This window comes from Carassius auratus, chromosome 33 (assembly GCF_003368295.1).
Source record: "Carassius auratus strain Wakin chromosome 33, ASM336829v1, whole genome shotgun sequence".
NCBI classification, from domain to species: Eukaryota; Metazoa; Chordata; class Actinopteri; order Cypriniformes; family Cyprinidae; genus Carassius; species Carassius auratus.
Window position 1 is genome coordinate 2,834,659 of NC_039275.1, and position 20,174 is coordinate 2,854,832.

Consider the following 20,174-nt stretch of genomic DNA (forward strand, 5'->3'; position numbering starts at 1 on the left):
TAAATCTGCATGGGCTTTGTTTTGTCCAGAAATGAAGCCCTTCCCACACTTAACACTGTTATTTCCTGTTCAAGATATGGTGGAGATTTTAATATATATATTTGATACAATGTTTGTTTTGTTTTTTTAATTGGGGCTGGTGGGCTATTATCAATTTTTTTTTTTTTTTAAGTACTTTTAGATGAAAGTTTAAGATCCTCTTATTTTTTTATTAAATGAAAAAATATTATTGTTTTTGTTCCAAAATGTAGTGCATTAAGATTTAATGCATTCATATCTTATTTTATTATTTCATTATTAGATGAAAATATAAATTAGAATCAATATTAAAAAAAAGTGCATTCAGTTCTAATGCATTCAAATGATCTCAAGACAGTGAAATATTATAAATGTTTTTATATGTTCTAAGCTTCTTTTTTTAAACTCTTTCTCTGCTGCCCCCTGCAGGAATTGTGGGAATGTGTTCTGTGGCAGCTGTTGCGATCACAAGATCCCGGTGCCAAGCCAGCAGTTGTTTGAGCCCAGTCGTGTGTGTAAGTGGTGTTTCAGCAGCCTGCAGCCTCCCGCTCCGCCTCTGAACATTGAGCTGGACAAACCCATCACCGCCAGCTCCAACTGATCCCAGACAGACGGACGGACCGCTGCTGAGGACACGGCACCAGACCGAGCCTCCCGAAGGGAATCATGTATATATGAAACGAGTTGGAGAGAAGAGGACGCTTAGCACTTTCGATGAAACTTGTCCTGTACCTGCTGCATAAAGGGAAGCTTTTCTCCGACAGCCAGCGGATGGTGTGCAAAAGTAGGATTTCTTCACTCGTCATCTCACAAAGGTAGATTATCAGTGATGTTCCTGAGAAAAGGTGCTTCTGGGACGAGAGCGCAAGATCCTAGCTTTGTTTTTGGGTTCTCATCTCTTTCAACAATCTGCTTCGCGGGCTTTTCGTTTTCTTTTTGAGGTGATTCTGGACGCCACAGCATTCATTCTCTCGAACGCATTGGATTTCCCAATTAATTCCAGACTTTTTTTCTCAAATAGAAAGCATTCTCCCTATGGTTGATGTTGACTGTGTAGTGACGGGCCGCTAGATGGCGCTCTTGTTTTTTCCTGATCTGCTGAGTGGACGTTGCCTGACGTTTTCACTAGTGCATTTTTTTTTTGTAACATAAATGAGATAATATATTAGAATGATATACGAATGAGACATATAGCATTTAAGATGAGAAATTGTATAGAATTCTTGAATAGTGGCTCACTAAATTAGTCACCAAATATAAGTTGTGTTGTTTTTTTTTTCCCCAGTTGTAGCCATTCGGGGTTTTTCTTTTTAATGTATTTCTTCTGTTCCTCCCAGCGACGCTGAACAGGGGATTTGAGATGTTTTCTGTGGAGAGGGGTGTTGTATGTGATATGCTGCAGTAGGGCCCTGGATGCTGTTTTTTTTTTTGCTCCCAACACTTATTTATTATCAGCTTTATTTCGTCTGAATCGTATGTTCAATCCTGCAGGATAATCAGTGTTGATGGGTTTGAGCTGCGTTTGCACTGAGGATGAAGCCCCTTTCACACACACACACACACACACACACACACACACACCACAATCAAAGTCTCTCTTGTTTCGCTTCCCATTTTTTTTTTTTTTTTAGAAGTTCATTCAGACAATTCCCCCAATCAGGAGTTCACCTGATAATACGTTAACTATTTACTCACACGTCTTTCTTTTTTTTTTGCTTTATTATTTATTTATTTTTTCTCATTTTTTTACTCAAAATTAGGATTTTGGAGAATCCTTAATGGAGTGTGTTTTTTAGTTTTTGGCACATTTCATGGTGTTTTTTTTTTTTATTTGTTCTTTTTTTTTTTTAAGCTTGACGGATGTGATGGCTTTGAAAAAGAGCGGCATAAATCTTTAAAAAAATCGTGTAAATGGCAAGAGGGTGAGTAAATAATGACCATGTTTTCCGGTGAACTATATAACCTTGTCATGGGTGTCTCCAGTGCCGTGATGATGGGCGTTAATTCCTAAAGCTGGTGACATCTGTATGTTTTCAGTGCCGGCGGTGGGACAGCTTTTGCATTAACGCCAATCCATGAATGTGAATTTTTTTGTTCTCCAGAAAGAGTAAATTCCATGGGTTTATATTTTGCACATTGGTAATCATCAGAAATACACTGTCGCAGATTTCTGTAATAATAAAACAAAGTGGAATTCCAATGGAAGCGATGGCTGGACTCATTTCTGCTCAGTAGAAGACGTACAGATGCATGTCTTTTAGTGTGAGCTATGGCAAGGATTCCCAAATTTTGACAGCCTTTTTGAGCTATTTTATCTATATATATATTCAGATTTAATTAACTCCCTCTCAAAGTCCAGTTTGTGAAGCTCTGATTTACGAAACACTTTAAATAACATTGCATGTTATAGCTGAAAAACATGATGGTTATCTGACTCGTGTAAGTAATCTGGCTCCATTGAAGTTGTTAATGTAAAAACTTCCTCCAAACCTATAAAGGCTTTTAACATGAACATTGTCAACAAAATTATTTTAAAAATGATAAACCAGTGTTAAATTAAATGCCATGTAAATGTGCACACAAAGAAAAAAACACCCTAAATATGCAAATGATTTGGGTTATTAAAGTGGTTCTCGGTTTAAAAATGTTCGATAAATGTAGTGAATGAATGTTCGAGAAGTTAAGCATATTGCACCTGATTGACAGACTAGTGTTAACCCCTCTCTCACGTTCCTTGCACTCGCTCCGAGTGGGGCTCGAACCCGGGTCTTCGGCATGGGAGGCGGACGCACTAACAAGGAGGCTAAATGGCTACAGCCACTAACGTCTGTCGCTAGTGCGTCTCTTGAGATCGGGGAGTGAGGTTTACCTGCACAGCACTACTCGCTGGCCTCCGTGACACTTACCCCCCTAAACCTCACTCCCATCCGGGTCACGGCACCAATGTAACCCCTCTCTCCCGGGTCCGCTCTGACGCTCCTTGCACTCGCTCCGAGCGGGGCTCGAACCCGGGTCTTCAGCATGGGAGGCGGACGCACTAACAAGGAGGCTAAATGGCTACAGCCACTAGCGTCTGTCGCTAGTGCGTCTCTTGATATCGGGGAGTGATCCGTTACACTAGCATTACAGTAACCTGCTGGTCTTCAAATCAGAAATAGGCTTGTGTTTCATTATTAATTATGCAAAACATTTAGTATTTCCATCCGTTTATCACATGATCATGTGCTTTAATTCTGACACATAAAAGAAAGACTTGACACCAGGGGAACTGTGTATGGCTCATACTTTAATAATGTTTAATATAGTTTCATTTCTTTATACAAAAAGAAAGTTTAAATGTAAGCAGCCTTATTAGTTGAAAAACATCGATTATCAATATCAATGTAGAAGTACATGACGGGACGTCCCATAAACCAAGTCAGAATTTAGTCATGCGTTTGCTCACAATTACCCATGAACTCAAAAAGCCTCTAACTGAGCTGCTTCATATTCCACGAGGAATGAGAGAAGAGCGTCTACAAACCCTGAGGGCCACCGGACACCGTTTCACTCACAGCTGAACAGGACGTCCGTTAACAGAGAAGCAACGGACATTTCCAGACTCGCTGCTGTGTGTCGACAAAAATACCAGAAGTTCACTTGAACAGCACAAGGACACTTGTAGCGAGAACATGACGTGTCTTTTTAAAAAGATTTACAAGCTCAGACACTGTTAGCATAAAAATATACAGTGTGCAGAAGGTTGGATAATGTCAGTCAAGAAGAGCTTAAAAAAGTGGACATTAGGAGCAGCCGAATTGACCACTTTACCACATTAGCATACAACATACATGGAATAAAACCTTTTCTGTGCTCTTCTGTAGGAAACCCATTTCAACTGTCTATACAAACAGTTTAACAGCATAAAAAATAGACTTAATAGCTTCATCAGTCAAGTTCCGTTTAGCTATAAAAATTGAAATCAGCATATTTACAATGTGCTCATTTAGTTAAAGGAATATTCCGGGTTCAGTATAAATGGACAGCGTTTGTGGTCTGCTGTCCGTTACCACAGGCCTTATTTTCAACTAAACCAAAAATGGGGGTTAACTTGAAGTAAGAGAGTTGATAAATGCACATTTTATGCCTCATCAGTGTACATTAAGGTCAGTAGATTGATCATTTTCACACAGGGATATTCACAATAAGCCTGTTTACATGAAGAAAACAACACAATCTACAACAGTCCTACCACTAAATGGGTGATTAAGCCACTTTAAAATTAAAAACATTATATATATATATATATACAGTCAACATTAGCCATCGACTTCCAAATAATTTATTTATTTGGCTACCATCAACTGTTTTGTTAACCAGGGTAAATTTTTGGCGAATCTATCCAAGAAACCAAAGGTAAATAGGGTAAAACTTTTAACAGGTATCAACATACATTTACCGATCTATGAATCAGTAAACTGTGAAAACTCTTTTGGAATACAGGTTTTCTAAAATGTTGTGAATTAGGTATTAAATAAATATGCATTCATTTGCAAAACAGAAATCTGAACATCAGAGAATTGGCAGGGTCAATTTTTTTGTTTGATTTTGTTGAAATTTAATTGATGTTTTCACAGACAGGATTTTGGATTTTCCTTTTTATCACTCAAGTTTTATCAATCAGGTTTTAGAAATAAAATGTTATAAATAGGCCGAATTATATATGAACAAACCCCCCTAAAAACCTTCCAGGATATAGATTGGAATGAAAAGTGGAAAAAAACTCATTTTGAGAAAATGGATAGTGTATTATGATTTAAATCTACTGATGCTAATAGATATAGAAAATAGAAAAGTGCAAAAAAAAAAAAAAAAAGTGGGGGACAAGTCAAAATAATTTATCATTAATATTTATGCTGTTGCCAGAGCTTATAGTCCTGAACCAGGAATATTCCATCAAAGTCTTTCCCCATTAAAAACTGCAGTGGTTTTTCTTCATGAACGCTTGGAGCATGGACAGGGGTTACAACATCAGCACAATGTCCCAGACTCTGGGGCTGCGAGTGAATAACATGGCTTTGTTCACGGTTACAGGCATGAGATGATATAGTTCCGAGTTTTACGAAGCGCCTGTTAAAAGGACATGTCCATCCACGCGGGAGGTGGACGATGGCTCTTACGTCATCCCTCCGGGACGCTCTCAGACTGAAGACTGGTCCCAAACCTACACCACCACCAGGATAAAGAGGTCACTTCAACACTTCAACAGGCTGCCTGCCCTGTCTGACGCAGATCAGCTCAGAAACATCATTACTGCTGCATTACTGCTGCTGAGCATCCTGTTTGAGGAATTTAACTACAAAGCAACGGATGTTCATGCATCTGAGCATGCATGAACATCGTCAAACCTGATCCCTAAGAGGATACACAGTTTACGTGGCAGTGTCTCATGCGTACCTTGTTGACGGGGGTCAGCTGGGTGCGAACAGAGCTAGTGTGATGGCGTGAACGCTCCCGGTCTCTCTCGCTGCCGCTGCTCTCGAAGCGCCCGGGCGATCTCTCCCTGCGGCTGTCTAGCACAGCCCGACCGGGCGACTTCTCGCGCTCCAGAGGCCGGGCCGGAGATTTGTCCCTCCTGAACTCCGTGCGGCCCTCGCGGTATCGGTGAGGCGTGCTGGGCTCGCGGTGCAGAGGCCCCTCCTGGGCCCCGGGGCCCGAGGCCAGGCGCTTGGAGATGTGCTCGTTGTAGGTGGGCGGCCCGCGCTTGTTTGGGCTGCTGTGAAGATTTGGGTAAATGCATGATGCTTTGACTGCACACAAGATTTATACGGTTTGTGAACATGAAATATCGATGAAGCAGTAAGTGACTCAAGACCACATGTGAAGTGATTCTACCACAAGTAAAGGATGTTTTAGTGAGAATCACTAACAGTAGCAGCAATATCACAGCTATAGAAGCTTATTTCTGCCACAGAATAAAAATATTAAAAAATTTCAACTTTCCGCGAGTTTGTAAGTTATAAATATCAATTGCAAGTTTACGTCTAACAGTTCTGAGATTACATCTCGCAAATCTGACTTTTTTCTTAGAATTCTAAGTTTACATCCCACAATTCTTTTTTCCCCTCTGAATATTTAGACACCTGAGCTGATTGCATGAATTCAGAATTGTGTCATTTAAACTTGCATCGCTAGATTTAAACTTACAATTCTCAGAAAAAATCTGAATTGTCTGATAAAAAAGTTGCCTTTAACTTAAAATATTTTTACTCTGTGTGATAAAAAAAAAGCTCATATAGACTGCAGACATTTATATGTATTATTTACTGGGATTAGAAACGAGACTTGCTGCAGAATATATCTAAAAGAAAATTGTTGCAACTGTTCCAGACTGAATGCTACTTTTAAAAGCTGGATACCAGCTAACAACATTATTATTGAGTTCCCATCGTTTTTAATCCAAAAGAACAACAATTTAACAGTAAACTTTCAGATTTACATCACTTCCTATTGACTGAATCTTTTCATTGCCTAAAGTTCTCACACACACACACACACACACACACACACACACACACACACACACACAGTGTATATATATCTAAAGATGAACAAATGTTATCTCTTTGCAGTTAACTGAAAATAAGCTTAAATTGAACTAAAATTACTGAAACTAATAAGTAAATAGCAAATTTATAAAAACTTAAACTAAATTTATACAAATTAAAGCTATTTTAAAAACCTTAATGAATACTATAATATATAAATAATGCAAAAATAACAGCTCACAACTGACTGTATTGACCATGATAGATTATGTACCTAAAATGTGTTTCCGGTTCTGTATTTTTTAATCCCTGATTATTTATAATAATCACAAAATATAATTCTTCCAATAAATAATATAGTTCATTAAAATGCCATTTTAATGGTTGTCAAGTAGTTTAGTAATTTGCTGCAATGTTCGGTAACAGGTTAAATCAGCAAATATATCATATATCATATAATATATCATAAGCCAGAATATCACTCTAATAAATCGTCATAACCCACACCTCCTGCTGGAACCGGTCCTCTGCAGTTCCCCAGACTCCCGCACCAGGCTGCCCTTACAGCAGATGACCCGCAGCTTGTTCTGATAGGACGAGGCCAGATAGATGGCACCAGACGATATGGCCGGACCCAGATAACGGGGGTTAGGAATGTCCAGGTGAACGAGACTCGGAGGCCTGTTTTAAAGAGGATTTACGGTCACTCTCAAGTTCTAATGTTATTTTTGCTATTTTATATGCATGCATGTTGCTAAACATCTTACCCAAGAGCTGCATGGCCTTGAATCTCAATAACATCCAGAGAGTTGAAGTAGGTCACAAACAGATACGGCTCTCTGAATGCTGGAAACAGACAGATGCTTCGGTTAGTGATCCTGAAGATCCTCATCACTCTGTTTTACACATTTCTGTTTTTAACAAAAGGAAAACTGGCTACCGAATGTCAGAGGAAGACGACTCCATTTGAAATCATCAGGACGACTTCTTCGGCCGTAAGCGTCCACAAACACACCGATCTCTGTTATCAGAAACCAGACATTTAAAGAAAACCAACGCAGAAACTGCTTTTGATCATTAAAATTTTACTAAACCATTCAAATGAATAAAAAAAAAATCTTATTTGGGAATTTGGAAAATTTTGAATTTGAGAAAAATTCCACTTTTCAAAAAATTTCGAATTCAGAATCTGAGAAAAAAAAGAAAAAAAAAATGTATATAGGGCCCTAAAATGTTTATAAATTGCTGTTAAATTGTATAAGTTTCATTCATTAATTAGACATGCTTTTTAATAAATAAAATTAACAATTTGAACAGAATCCCGAATACAGAAAATAAACATGGACAAAAATTATTTTGGAAAAACAGTAACAATGCACAACAGTAATAACTGTAACGTTAGTGACAATGAATTCTGAAAAATGTTTTATAGTACAGCATGCTGCATTGTCATCACATGTAATATTTAATTCAGCAGCTGTTGGCATCCAGTGGAGAGAAATGCAGTATAACAAGTTTTATAAATAGGGGTTTATACCTGAATTATATACAATAATTTCAGAATTAAAATCTTGTAAATTTTGGAAAATCATAAAGGGGTCATATGATGTTGCTAAAAAGATCATTATTTTGTGAATTTAGTGTAATGCAATGTGTTTATGCAATTTAAGGTTAAAAAAAAATCACATTATTTTCCACATAATGCACATTATTGTTTCTCCTCTATGCCTTGCCTTTCTGAAATGACTTCGCAGAGCACTTATGGTCGAATATATCAAACGTCTAAAATGATAAAAGCTGTCGTGCTATTTTGTGTTTATTTTATTATTAAAGTTTTATCTTTCTGAAAATTCCTGTCATTTGCACATAAACTGATCACCATTTATAAGCTACTACTAAATATTGTAGAAACTTAATTTTTTCAATAAAGTTGCTTTGCAATGATTTGTATCGTTAAAAGCGCTATACAAATAAACTTGAATTTAATTGAATTGAATTATAAGAATGTTTGCCAGTTTCCGGCTCCTTTTTCCTGTGACTACGAACTCTGTTACATTGATGCTGAAACCTAGGAAAAATGCGTCAGGAACCGTGAACATTCAAACTGCATACTGCATACTTTTTAATTGTACATTACAGAAAAAAAAACACTGTGTTAGGAACAACATGACGGCGAGTACATAATGATTTTTTTTTTGGATAGTTGCTCATGCAACTAATCTTCTCATGAAACAGGAGCTTGCTGTAGTTTAAATGGTGTGATGTGTGTCTAACCGTGGAAGCAGAGCAGATATTCTTCCTTCTGCGGAGTGCTGGACACCTGGACGATGGAGATGGGGAAACTGTGGGAGGATCCAGTGAACACAGCCGATGCCAGCGACACGTCATTCTTGTCCAGGAACTCTGCCAAAAACAGCCCATCATACAAAACGCTGATTACATAATGCACAATTATAAATTATAAAGGCCTGATCATGTTCTCACAAATGCCCCGCCACCCGGTCCAACCTGAAATACGCAAATGTGACTGCAATGACTAGCTGAATTCTTTTCAAATTACAGATCAATCACGGTAGATATCAGACTTCATGGATATATACGTACCGTCCAGAACACACTGCTTCATCTCAATCTCGTAGAATTTATTGGTACCAATGATGATGCTGTAGCTGGTGAAGTGGATACAGCTGCACGGCTCAAGCGTTTCAATCTCCTGAGAGATAAAGAGACGGATCATTAGGGATGTGTTCATGTGAGCCATCTCTAGAGGAGTCATTAAAGTCAGACCACAAGGCAACAGCACGTCAAACACCACAGCTGTTTGCAAAGGAGTTTAGTTGCTACATTTTTTGTGACATATGAGTTAGTTTGCTTCAAGACCCAGAACCTCAAATGTCACTTACCTTCCGTATACAGAATTTGTTCAGATTGTCGTTGTATCGTAGAATTGTGACTTTGTTGGGCATTGCAGCACAAATGCATGGACCATTTTCTATCTAAAGCAAGAATAGACACGAAACCATGTAAGGTACAAATTTGTTGCATTGCACATCACAACAAGGCATGATGCAATACAGTGCACTAAAAATACACAGAGAGGAAGTTGCAATGCTGTGAAACACATGGTGACTGAAGCCTCACCCTGCCTGCGGCGAACAGATGACAGCCCTTGACGGTCTCAAAAATATATGGCACAATCTCAGGTAGCGTGGGGAGGTGAGACTGGGACAGAGACTGTTTCACTTTCTTAATCTCCACCAGACACAGTGCCCGTTCATCCCCTGCAACACATCATCATAATCGATTTATTTTAAATGCATCCTTTGTCAAACAGTACAGTGGTGTTTCTATGGTACAGTGATGGTATCATGTAATAAGGTAACTTGGAGAGTGAGTCGTTCAAGTCACAACATCTAATTACTGGGATGCCTCAGGGCTCAGTTCTTGGACCACTTCTCTTTTCTGTCTACATGGCATCACTAGGTTCTGTCATTCAGAAACATGGCTTTTTATATCACTGCTATGCTGATGACTCTCAACTCTACCTCTCACTCCATCCTGATTATCCGACGAAAGCTGCTTTCATTTCAGCATGTCTAACAGATATTTGTTTCTGTAAGAAGGACCATCAACTTTAACTCAACCTTGCCAAGACAGAACTGTTTGAGGTTTCATCACTTCATCACAATTTATCCATCCAGCTAGGCCTATCAACCATCACTCCTTATAAAACAGCCAGAAACATTGGAGTTGTGATCTGTTTGCCTACAAAACAACTACTAGCGCTACACCCTTAAATTCATTACTTCAGACTTATGTGCCTCTGGAAGCTTGTGTTCTGCAATTGAACAGTGCAATACAGTGCATCCCAAAGAGGCAAAAAATCACGTTCACTGACTTTTATCTTAACTGTTCCCTGCTGGTGGAATCACGTCCAGCAGAATCTTTAGCCAATAGCCATCATCAATAAACGACACATCTCTTCACTTGACCCTCCAATACTTGCACTCTCTATTCAATTTATATTCTATCTACTTGTTTTATTTTCATTCAACGAACGTTGCTTTCCAATCGAGCGTGAAACGCCTTCTGCTAATTCACGCCTGCACACTATGCCAACCAGCAATGCATTTTTTCCTCATGTAGCCTATGTATCTTGTATATGGCTTTTGCATTATTCGCTGCTCTATATATAGCATTAAGATAAATAACTTTTGGTTGTTCATTAGAAACACAAACTATCCATATTGCATATTTCTATTAGATCATTTTTTTTTATGTATTTAAAAGAATTACACTCTAACACTAGCATTCTCTATTATTTTTCAATTCTATCTACTTGTCTTTTTTTACTATAAAAAATTACCCTCTAACTATAGCTTTCACTATTCTTTTTCTATTTTACATAAAATAAAATACAAATTTGTACGTGTACGTGTACGTTAAACAAACCAGGACTTGTCACAGCACTAGTGTTGTTGCTCTTTTGTTGGTTGGATAACAGTGTCTGTTAGCCTAAATGACTAAATGTAAATATAATACCATGGTATTTTAATCTAATAATTAGCATACTAATGTATCAAGGTATTTACACAGTTCTTTGCGTTGCAAGCACCATGCTCTACTGTTTGAGCTGTAGGTGTACTTTAAATAATAAAATAGCATTATCATGGTACTTAGTAGACAAATGCTTGATATTATCATGTTAAAAAAAAAAAAAACAATCATTCAGTTTTGGTTTCTGAAACCGACAGTAAAGGGTCATGATTTATGCTTACCCACGATCATGAGCAGCTTTTCGTGCTCCTTGATGATGTAGATCTGAAACACGGATCCCAGACCCGGGATGTGAGTGAGGGAGTTCTTAATCACATTCAGGGCATAGAGACCTTCCTCAGAGCCCACCAATACAATCTGATGACAAAAATACAATTATGGTATATCAGACTACAACAAATATAGACTGAATATAATGAAATAAATCTTGTAAAACATAGCGATTGTGAATGCCACAGGTACCTGATCAGTCAGTGGGAGGGTGCAGTTGATATCCAGCCGATCATCTCCTTCTAGTTTGAGTAAGGAGTTACCCAACAATTTCTGAACAGAACCAAAAACACCATCATGAGGATGTGTAAAAAATATATACTTAAAAAGTGCATTTTTCATTTTATGCACTTTGCACATGGATTCGGTGAAAACTCACCTTTTTGAGATCAATATGGTCACCTATGAGATTCGTGTTGATCCGATGAGAACGTGTGTTTTTTTTTTTGTTTTTTGTTTTTGTGATAAGTGACAGTTTTGGACATACAAGGTAATAAAAATAATAAAATCAAATAAACGTGTCTCGTGCGTGAACATGACAACAACAAAACTTCCCTGTGGACTGCATCTCATTCCGGTGAGCTGAGGAGACGAGGATCTGGAGACCGTGAGCAGGGATGCAAACTTGTCCGTTTTTAAAATACTTGTGTTTTTAAAAAATGTGTTTTGCAGTGTTGAGTAATGTAGCCAATCACAGGCATCTCCGTTGAACGCAACGGCCAATCAGAGGTGTTTACTGTAGGTGAGTCAGAATCTGCTCTAAACTCATTTGTTTTAGTTTACAGAGTTCTACATGCTCGCACGTCTTCCTATTATAATGATAAATAAAGTAAATAAGAGACTGATTGTGTATATAGTTGATAATATGTCAGTTGCACCATAAGGCAAGTGCACTTTGCTTGGTTTCTCTACATAATCCATTTATAATTTGAAGAAAAGTTTTGCTTGCCTAAGAGAACCAGATGTGACCATTTAGTGTTTTTCATGAATGACAACACGAGTGTAAAAAAAATGACGAGAGACACTAAATTGTTCTACAAGCTTTGATTGACAGTGATGACATCTGACAAAACATCTGGAAGGCCGATGTCAAAATAATGTTTAAAACAAAGTATATATATTTTTTTTTAATTAAATCTAAAAAAATATTTCAAAATATTTAATGCATTATTATTTATTTGTATAAGCTATACTTCAGCATAGTAAAAAATATATAATAGTCATTATATAATAACTCAGGGAGTGGAAATGGCAACTAAGATAATGAGTGATCCTCTGCTGGTTATAATAATAATTAAGTAATTTTCATCTTTAGTCTTTGTTTTCCACCAGGATTTCTTCATATCATCTTCATTAAAGAAAAGTGTATCTTTAAAGTGAATTTACTGCACATCTGTAGAGTTAAAAGATAATAAATGATTTAAATATCAGCATTTATTTGATTTTTTTTAGGTGGGTGTTGCACGTTTTTGTTAACTTTTTCACCCATGGTGAGTTTGCATCCCTGTTATCAGTATGTTTCCCTGCATCCAGCTGTACTGGTAAGAAGAGACAAACCTACAGTTTCTGCCTTGCATGTCACTGCACTGACTCTTTAAATGTCACTATGAACGGCCTGTGGGTGTTTCTGGTTCCTCTCACTCACAGCGTCTGCTTCGGCTTTCTCTCTCGCCCCACGACTGCTGGCCACAATGGCTTCCAGCACGGCCACCCAGCGCTGTTTCTCAGAAAACCCTGAGGTCATGAGGTACAGAGTCTGACCGGGCCAGCATGTCGACTGCGGAGACGACTCCAACTTCACCACATACGGCACATCTGAACACATACAGTTACGTTAGAAGACAGAAAAACATGTTACTGTACATTTGGACATGGGCTACTTTCTGAATTTACAATCAGCACACCACAAAAGTTAGTAAGGACATGCATAGTACAATGTAATTTCACAGGTAACACATCACCTGTCTTGGTCGTGTTGGGCAGCTCAGAAGCACCGACTGCAGAATGAACAGTCACGTCTCCATCAGAGAGACACAACTCAAACTCATCCAGCGGCTTCACCGACTCTAGAGGACAGATTATACATCAGTCACATCAAGGGACATCATTCTACACCTGTCATTCCATCTCTTCTGGAACTAATAGATAAAACTAATAGATATTACTAGTTTAACGTGGTTTCTAGCTTGTCCATTTTGGTCATTCACAGCCATTCGCAGATATAAAAAAAAGAGAAAAACTAAAGTGTAGGGCCCTATTTATGTCGTCATTTAGTGAGACGGCAGACGCTGAAAACATCACAAGCGTCATGCGCTTCAGTATGAAATATCACACGTCTATGCCTTTTCTCATATTCAAGATTCAGAAGTTTTTTTGTGCTTTCATTCACAGATCGACATCGCCATTTGATTTATCGTATTTTCCGGACTATAAGTTGCACTTTTTTTCATAGTTTGGCTGGTCCTGCGACTTATAGTCAGGTGCGACTTATTTAACAAAATTAATTTGACATGAACCTGAACTGAAGACATAGAGCGCCCTCTCGTGGCTGTAGACGGTAATGTTTTCTCTTGGTTCTTGGTTCTAAATAAACACGACTTATAGTCCAGTGCGACTTATATATGTTTTTTTCCTCGTCATGACGTATTTTTGGACTGATGCGACTTATACTCAGGTGCGACTTATAGTCCGAAAAATACTGACCTTCTTTTGAGTCATTCATTCCAAATTTGTCGAATTCTGACATTCTATGTTATAAATGAAATTCCATTTTTACGACTGCATTCCATGATACCATCCATGTTTTCCAAAAACTGTAGAGCCCTACCTAAATTGGTGTTATCCAATTCAAATTGGTTTAGTCAAACACAACCATACACAGTACAACGTGCAGTAAAATGCTTTTTACTCTCGGTACACAGAATAGAGTAGAATAGAATATTAAATTCAAGAAAAAAAACCCAGTTTCTGATGGACAGTCTGGTTTGGATCGATGGTTTTAAAGGGGTTTTTATCAACTGCTTTGCTTGGGAGACCATCAGACCTCCTTAAGTTGGTTTAAGATGTCTAGATTGTTAATCAGGAGGAACTACCAACTCAATTTGGTAAAGTTGGTAACCACCCAGATTCAGCAAAAACAAGTTACAGCAATCCATTAACTGGCTTGAGCAGGTTAAACCAATAAGATTCAAGATTTTCCAACAGAGATGAACACATGCTGTGTGCAAACAGAACCAGGAAAAGTATAAACATTCACAGACCGTCTCTTGGCTCTGTCTCATACGTGATGACTTTATATCCATCCAGCACCACGTACTTCCTCTCCCAGCCCTGGCCACGCTTCCCATTTCTGCAGGAGGACAACCACAATTGCATGTCCACTTAGTGTTTGCTTTTCTCCTGAAGGTGGCTATGATCTTGGTACACGGCTCACCTGGGCTGCTTCAGCCATCCCTCCAGCCTCATGTGTCCTCCGACATCTTTCAGGCCGGACGTGCTTCCCTTTTTCCCGACACAGAGCTTCAGACAGATGCAGTGCGTATTCGGTGGGAACGCCGCAGGTGGCTGGAAGGTACGGGGAGCATTTCGGATGGCACAAAGCGTGACATTCTGAAGCAGGAGAGAGATGATGGTTAAACCAACACAGAAAGAGGATCAACAGCTTCAGCTTTAACCCAGGTTGACCTGATCGGGTCAGCGATCTATTAAAAAACACCAGCGAGCCCTTTTCACATTTCTGTGTTTTACAGAAGCACAAGTCATTATAGTATCTTCTACGGTGGTGAATGGACAATACAACAAAGCATTTTTTGCACTCCCCCCCAAAAAAACTCAATATGACTTTCCAAAAGAGGATAAAATATAATGTTTAAATTAGAAATAAAATATAGTATTTATTTATATTTATATTTTAAAAGCCATGTGTTTTCAGAAGAAATTACACCTTGCAAAAAAATAAATAATAATAATTACAGATCCCCACACATGACATGCAAGAAAAAAATAAATAAATTGTGTGCACGATTTACTAATTCGTTCTCTCAATGTACTAAAACGTGCACATGATTACTATTGCATTCCCTCGATTTGCTAAATCGTGCGCACGATTTAGCCTTTTATTTCATGTAAAATATAGATGTAAAAACAACTTATTTTAGCTTCAGGGTTAACAAGCATAATTAAGCACGAAAAGAGACTAAAGGAGTCATTTGTTTACAAAATTAAGCCAACCAAAAACTTTCAACCTGTAATCGTGACTTCAGCTACTTCCACTGCATTTCCAGCTCGTTTAACCCTTAAAAACATTGTTTTGTTTGTACAAATAATATATTTAGGCTGATTCAGTGATGTTAAATACTATTTTTGACTTAATTTAGATGTTAGATGTTTGGAAAGAGTTGACATGAGATCCGTACCGATGCACGTCGCGGCTTGCCGTCCGAAATGGACAGTGTCCAGACAGACGGTGCAGCGGGCCGCTCTCATGTTGAGTCCCTGCGTGAAGCGGTGAGGAGTGTTGTGATGAATCCTGTCCTTCACACGTCTGGTGTACTCTACAAGATCAAACAGACAGACACTCTCGCTTAAAAACAGTTTTGTGCATCTCACACCCGTCTAAATATCTTATGCAAACAGGCCAAAGCAAGCTGAAAATGTCCTCTCCTGAGAACATTTCTCCACCAGAGGGTGAAACCAGCTCACTGCACTGTCCGAGCGGTCATTGGTGGCTTGGACACGAGCATGCAAGGATTTCGGAGTTCTGGCATTCCGCATGGCATACAGCAGGAGTATGGCCATATATATATTCGAGATAAGCTCAGTGTCCGGACAGATCTGTGTGCAGGAGCTTTAGAGATCCACAATCATTCCCTGATGTCCTGAGTGGAAGTCTGCAGCCATCAAACCATGATGACCTGATACAGCTCATGTTCATTCAATATATTGAGTGTAGGATGGCCTAAAGACTTGAATGACATGTTTGGATTTGGCCAGAGAGCTTATCTCCGCAGGGATAAAAAAAAAAGATCATATCAAGAAAAAAAAAAAGATATTGGGAGACGCCTGCTTCATTCTCAGAAAACGGTGCCATTTGTGTTGCCATGACTGAACACTGTCACATTTAAAACACATATGTTTGTAATATATACAGTACAGACCAAAGGTTTGGACATTACTATTTTTAATGTTTTTGAAAGAAGTTTCTTCTGCTCATCAAGCCTGCATTTATTTGATCAAAAATACAGAAAAAATATATAATATTGTGATATATTATTACAATTCAAAAAATTTTTTTTTATATTTATTATACATTAAATGATCATTTATTTCTGTGAGATGCAAAGCTGAATTTTTAGGATCATTATCACATGATCCTTTAGAAATCATTCTAATATGATGATTCATTATCAAAGTTGGAAACAGTTCTGCTGCTTCATATTTTTTCAGAACATGTGATACTTTTTTAGGATACTTTGACGAATAAAAAGAAAAAAAAAAAAAAAAAGAAGCTATGTTTTTAAAATATAAATATTTTGTAATAACAATAAACACTACTGGTCAGTAATTTGGGGTTAGTAATTTTTTATTTCTTTTTTTTTTAATAAAAATCTATACTTTTATTCAGCAAGGATGTGTTTAAATTGCTAAAAAGTGATAGTAAAGAAAATATATTATTAGAATATATTTTATTATAATTTTTTATTTTTATTTTGAATAAATGCAGTTCTTTTTAACCTTTTATTGATCAAATATATTCGACAACTGTTTCCAACACTCATAATAAATCAGAATATTAGAATGATTTCTGAATGATCATGTGATCGACTGATGTTACATGTGACACTGAAGACTGGAGGAATGATGCTGAAAATTCAGCTTTGCATCACAGGAATAAATTATTTTTGTAAAGTATATTCAATTAGAAAACTATTATTTTAAGATGTAATAATATTTGACAATATTACAGTTTTTTCTGTATTTTTGATCTAATAAATGCAGGCTTGACGAGCAGAAAAAACTTATTTCAAAAACATTAAAAATAGTAATGTTTCCAAACCTTTGGTCTGTACTGTATATATATAATAATGCAAAAGGTGTATCTTACTTTCTCTGAAACTCTGTTATTTTAATACATTTCCCCATTTTATAATAATGGCTTGACCTTTCTGACATCATATTCGAGAAAATGATATGAGAACAGAAGTTTGTGTTTCAGTTTTATCTGTATCTCATGAGTTTTTCGATATATATCAGCCTCACCTTGAAGGCTCATCAGTAACCTTTAGAAATGAAAGCGTAAATAATTAAATAAAAGATATTTCAATCACAAATGGCACGGTTTCTTGAGAGTGGGCCGCCTGAGCCTGTTATGTAAGAACTTACTTTCAGACGTGACTCTCCTTATTTCTGTGGAACGACAACAGAGAGGACAGTGAGTGTGGACAGACATGAGCCGAAACATTTCTTGAGTCCTTCAGAGGACACAGTCTCCTCATCTCACATTGAAACAGCATTTTCCTACAAGCTTCTGATTTAATCTCTCTTTTCATAGCATGAGATGAAATGACAAGAAGGACCAAGAGAACACAATTGCTGTTCTGCTTATGTTTTGAATATTAAAAAGGTCTCTGTTCTCACCTTCAGGATTGGCAGCGTCCTTCCTGCGGCCGGAGCTGGACGACATCAGGCCGCTGCTGGGCTGGTGCTCGGGGGATTTGTTGGATTTGGTGGACATCATGAGCTGCTGACGAGCCAAACCTGGAGTGGCTGGAGTACCGCTGTGCTCCAGGGCTTTATTAAACTGAACTGTTGAGAGGACAGAATACAGTGAGACGACTGAGAAAACCAGCACATCTGAGAAAGTTACCCACAGTGTGTGGCATTTCAATAATGCTTTACATTACACTACCATTCCAACGTCTCTTTTGTTCACCAAGGCTGCATTTATTTGATCAAAAATACAGTAAAAATAGTTAAATATTATTACAAATTAAAATAACTATTTTCTATTTGAATATATTTTAAAATGCAATTTATATCTGCGATCAAAAGCTGAATTTTCTAGCATCATTACTCCAGTTTGCAGTGTCACATGATCTTCAGAAATCATTCTAATTATTTGAAATATAAATACTTTGTAACATTATAAATGTCTTAACTGTTATTTTTTTTTAATCAATTTAATGCATCCTTAATGCAATAAAAAGGGTTGAATTCTTTAAAAAGTATCTTTATCTTTTTAAAAAATATAAAATTTTTGTGGAAACAATTAGAATTTTTTTTCTAATTCTTTGATGAATGTTATATATAAAAAACAGCATTTGTTCACAAAATAATTTGTTTGTAATACATTTATATATATATATAAAACTTTCACTTTTGATCCACTTAATGCATCCTTGCTGAGTAAAACTATTCATTTTAATATTTTAAGAATTAATAATATTATAAAAAATCTTCAATATTTTCAAACAGTACAGTATATTAAAATAATTGCAGTTATGTTGTAATTTATAACCTATAAAAATAGAATTATAATGTAATTTATAGTCTGTATTTATCATTCATTCTAGTCACAATTTAGAGAGTCCTCTAAACTCTTAAAATATTTTAAATGCAATTTCTAAACCACACGACTACCTTTCTTCTGAGGAAAGCAAAAGGACAGTTTTCTGTGAATGTTTTTTTTTTCATGTTGTTTTTCCGTGATTGTATGAGCCAGTGTCTCACCCTCTCTGAGCTCCAGTCGTGTTTTCTGCAGGGCGTCCTCCAGCTCCGAGCAGCGAGCACGTTCCTTCTCCAGCGCCACCTTCAGGTCACTGTACTGCAGGGGGACAGGGGTCACGGCGGGCACAGCGGGCACCTGCGTCTGTCCCTGCGCCCCCAGCGCCGCCAGCAGATCCTCTCGCCGCCGGCCGCCGAACAGCCCCTGCACCCCAAACACGACACCTAGTGAATGGCCCAGGCTCACACCTAACAGACACGCTAGGACTTTCCATCCCTACACATCCAGTCACATCAGCTGTCCCTTCCTACAGCTCACTTACTCAGGGCGTCTGCGTATAAGGATACATAAGAGATTTCTGACGGATGACGCGGTTAGTATGCGGTTATTCGCGAGTGTGGCACCTAATACGCAGCTCAGCAAGCAGTTAGTCAGATTAGTTAAGGAAGTGAATTTACAGCGGATGACTCTGACCTTTTTCTTCTTAGAGGGGTGCTCTACCTTGGCCTGCAGGAAGTCTATGAGCTTGGTCTGCTGGGTGATGGTCCCCTCCATCTGGACCTTCTCGTGAGAGTACGCCGCCTGCAGAGGGAGCCACACTGCTATTAGAACACACCCCTGGGTTTGGAAAGGATCTCTAGCAATCTTTTCGTTGCATACTATACGGTAGCACTTTATTTTACAGTCCTGTTCCTCATGTACATACTAGGTACTTATTATAGTAATTATAATTAGTAATAATTAGTAATAACTAGGTACTAACCCTGAACCTACCCCTAAACCTAACCTTACCCACAACTTTCTTAGATAAGTACACTTTAAGTACACTATAAGTAAATGTAAGTACATGTACTGTAAAATAAAGTGCAACTCTCTGTTTTTAAACAGTATGCAGTATGCAACAATTTTAAACTGTAAAATAAGGTTTATAATTTTGCATTATTTAACCCCTTAACAGTCGTCCCCCATCCCGAATACGGGACGCCTAGGTTTACCTTACTAATCAAATCTAATCTAATCTTGACAAACTATATATCTTTGGAAAGGTCTAACTTTTCAAATATATATTTTACCAATTT

The 20,174-nt window shown here is 37.7% G+C and overlaps 1 protein-coding gene and 1 pseudogene across 5 annotated transcripts in view; one reads left to right on the forward strand and one right to left on the reverse strand.

Moving 5' to 3' along the window:
* Positions 1–2,218, forward strand: part of LOC113052728 (myotubularin-related protein 3-like) — a 38,444-nt gene extending 36,226 nt beyond the window's left edge. For 3 of the 5 annotated variants that reach the window (XM_026217143.1, XM_026217146.1, XM_026217145.1), the window contains one exon: positions 448–2,218. In XM_026217143.1, coding sequence (XP_026072928.1) covers positions 448–619 — 172 coding nt within the window. In that variant the 3' untranslated portion in view covers positions 620–2,218. The remainder of the gene's footprint in view (positions 1–447) is intronic. The other 2 variants (XM_026217147.1, XM_026217148.1) reach the window with 2 other exon arrangements.
* Positions 2,219–3,284: 1,066 nt separating this feature from the next.
* Positions 3,285–20,174, reverse strand: part of LOC113052729 (citron Rho-interacting kinase-like) — a 54,730-nt pseudogene continuing 37,840 nt past the window's right edge.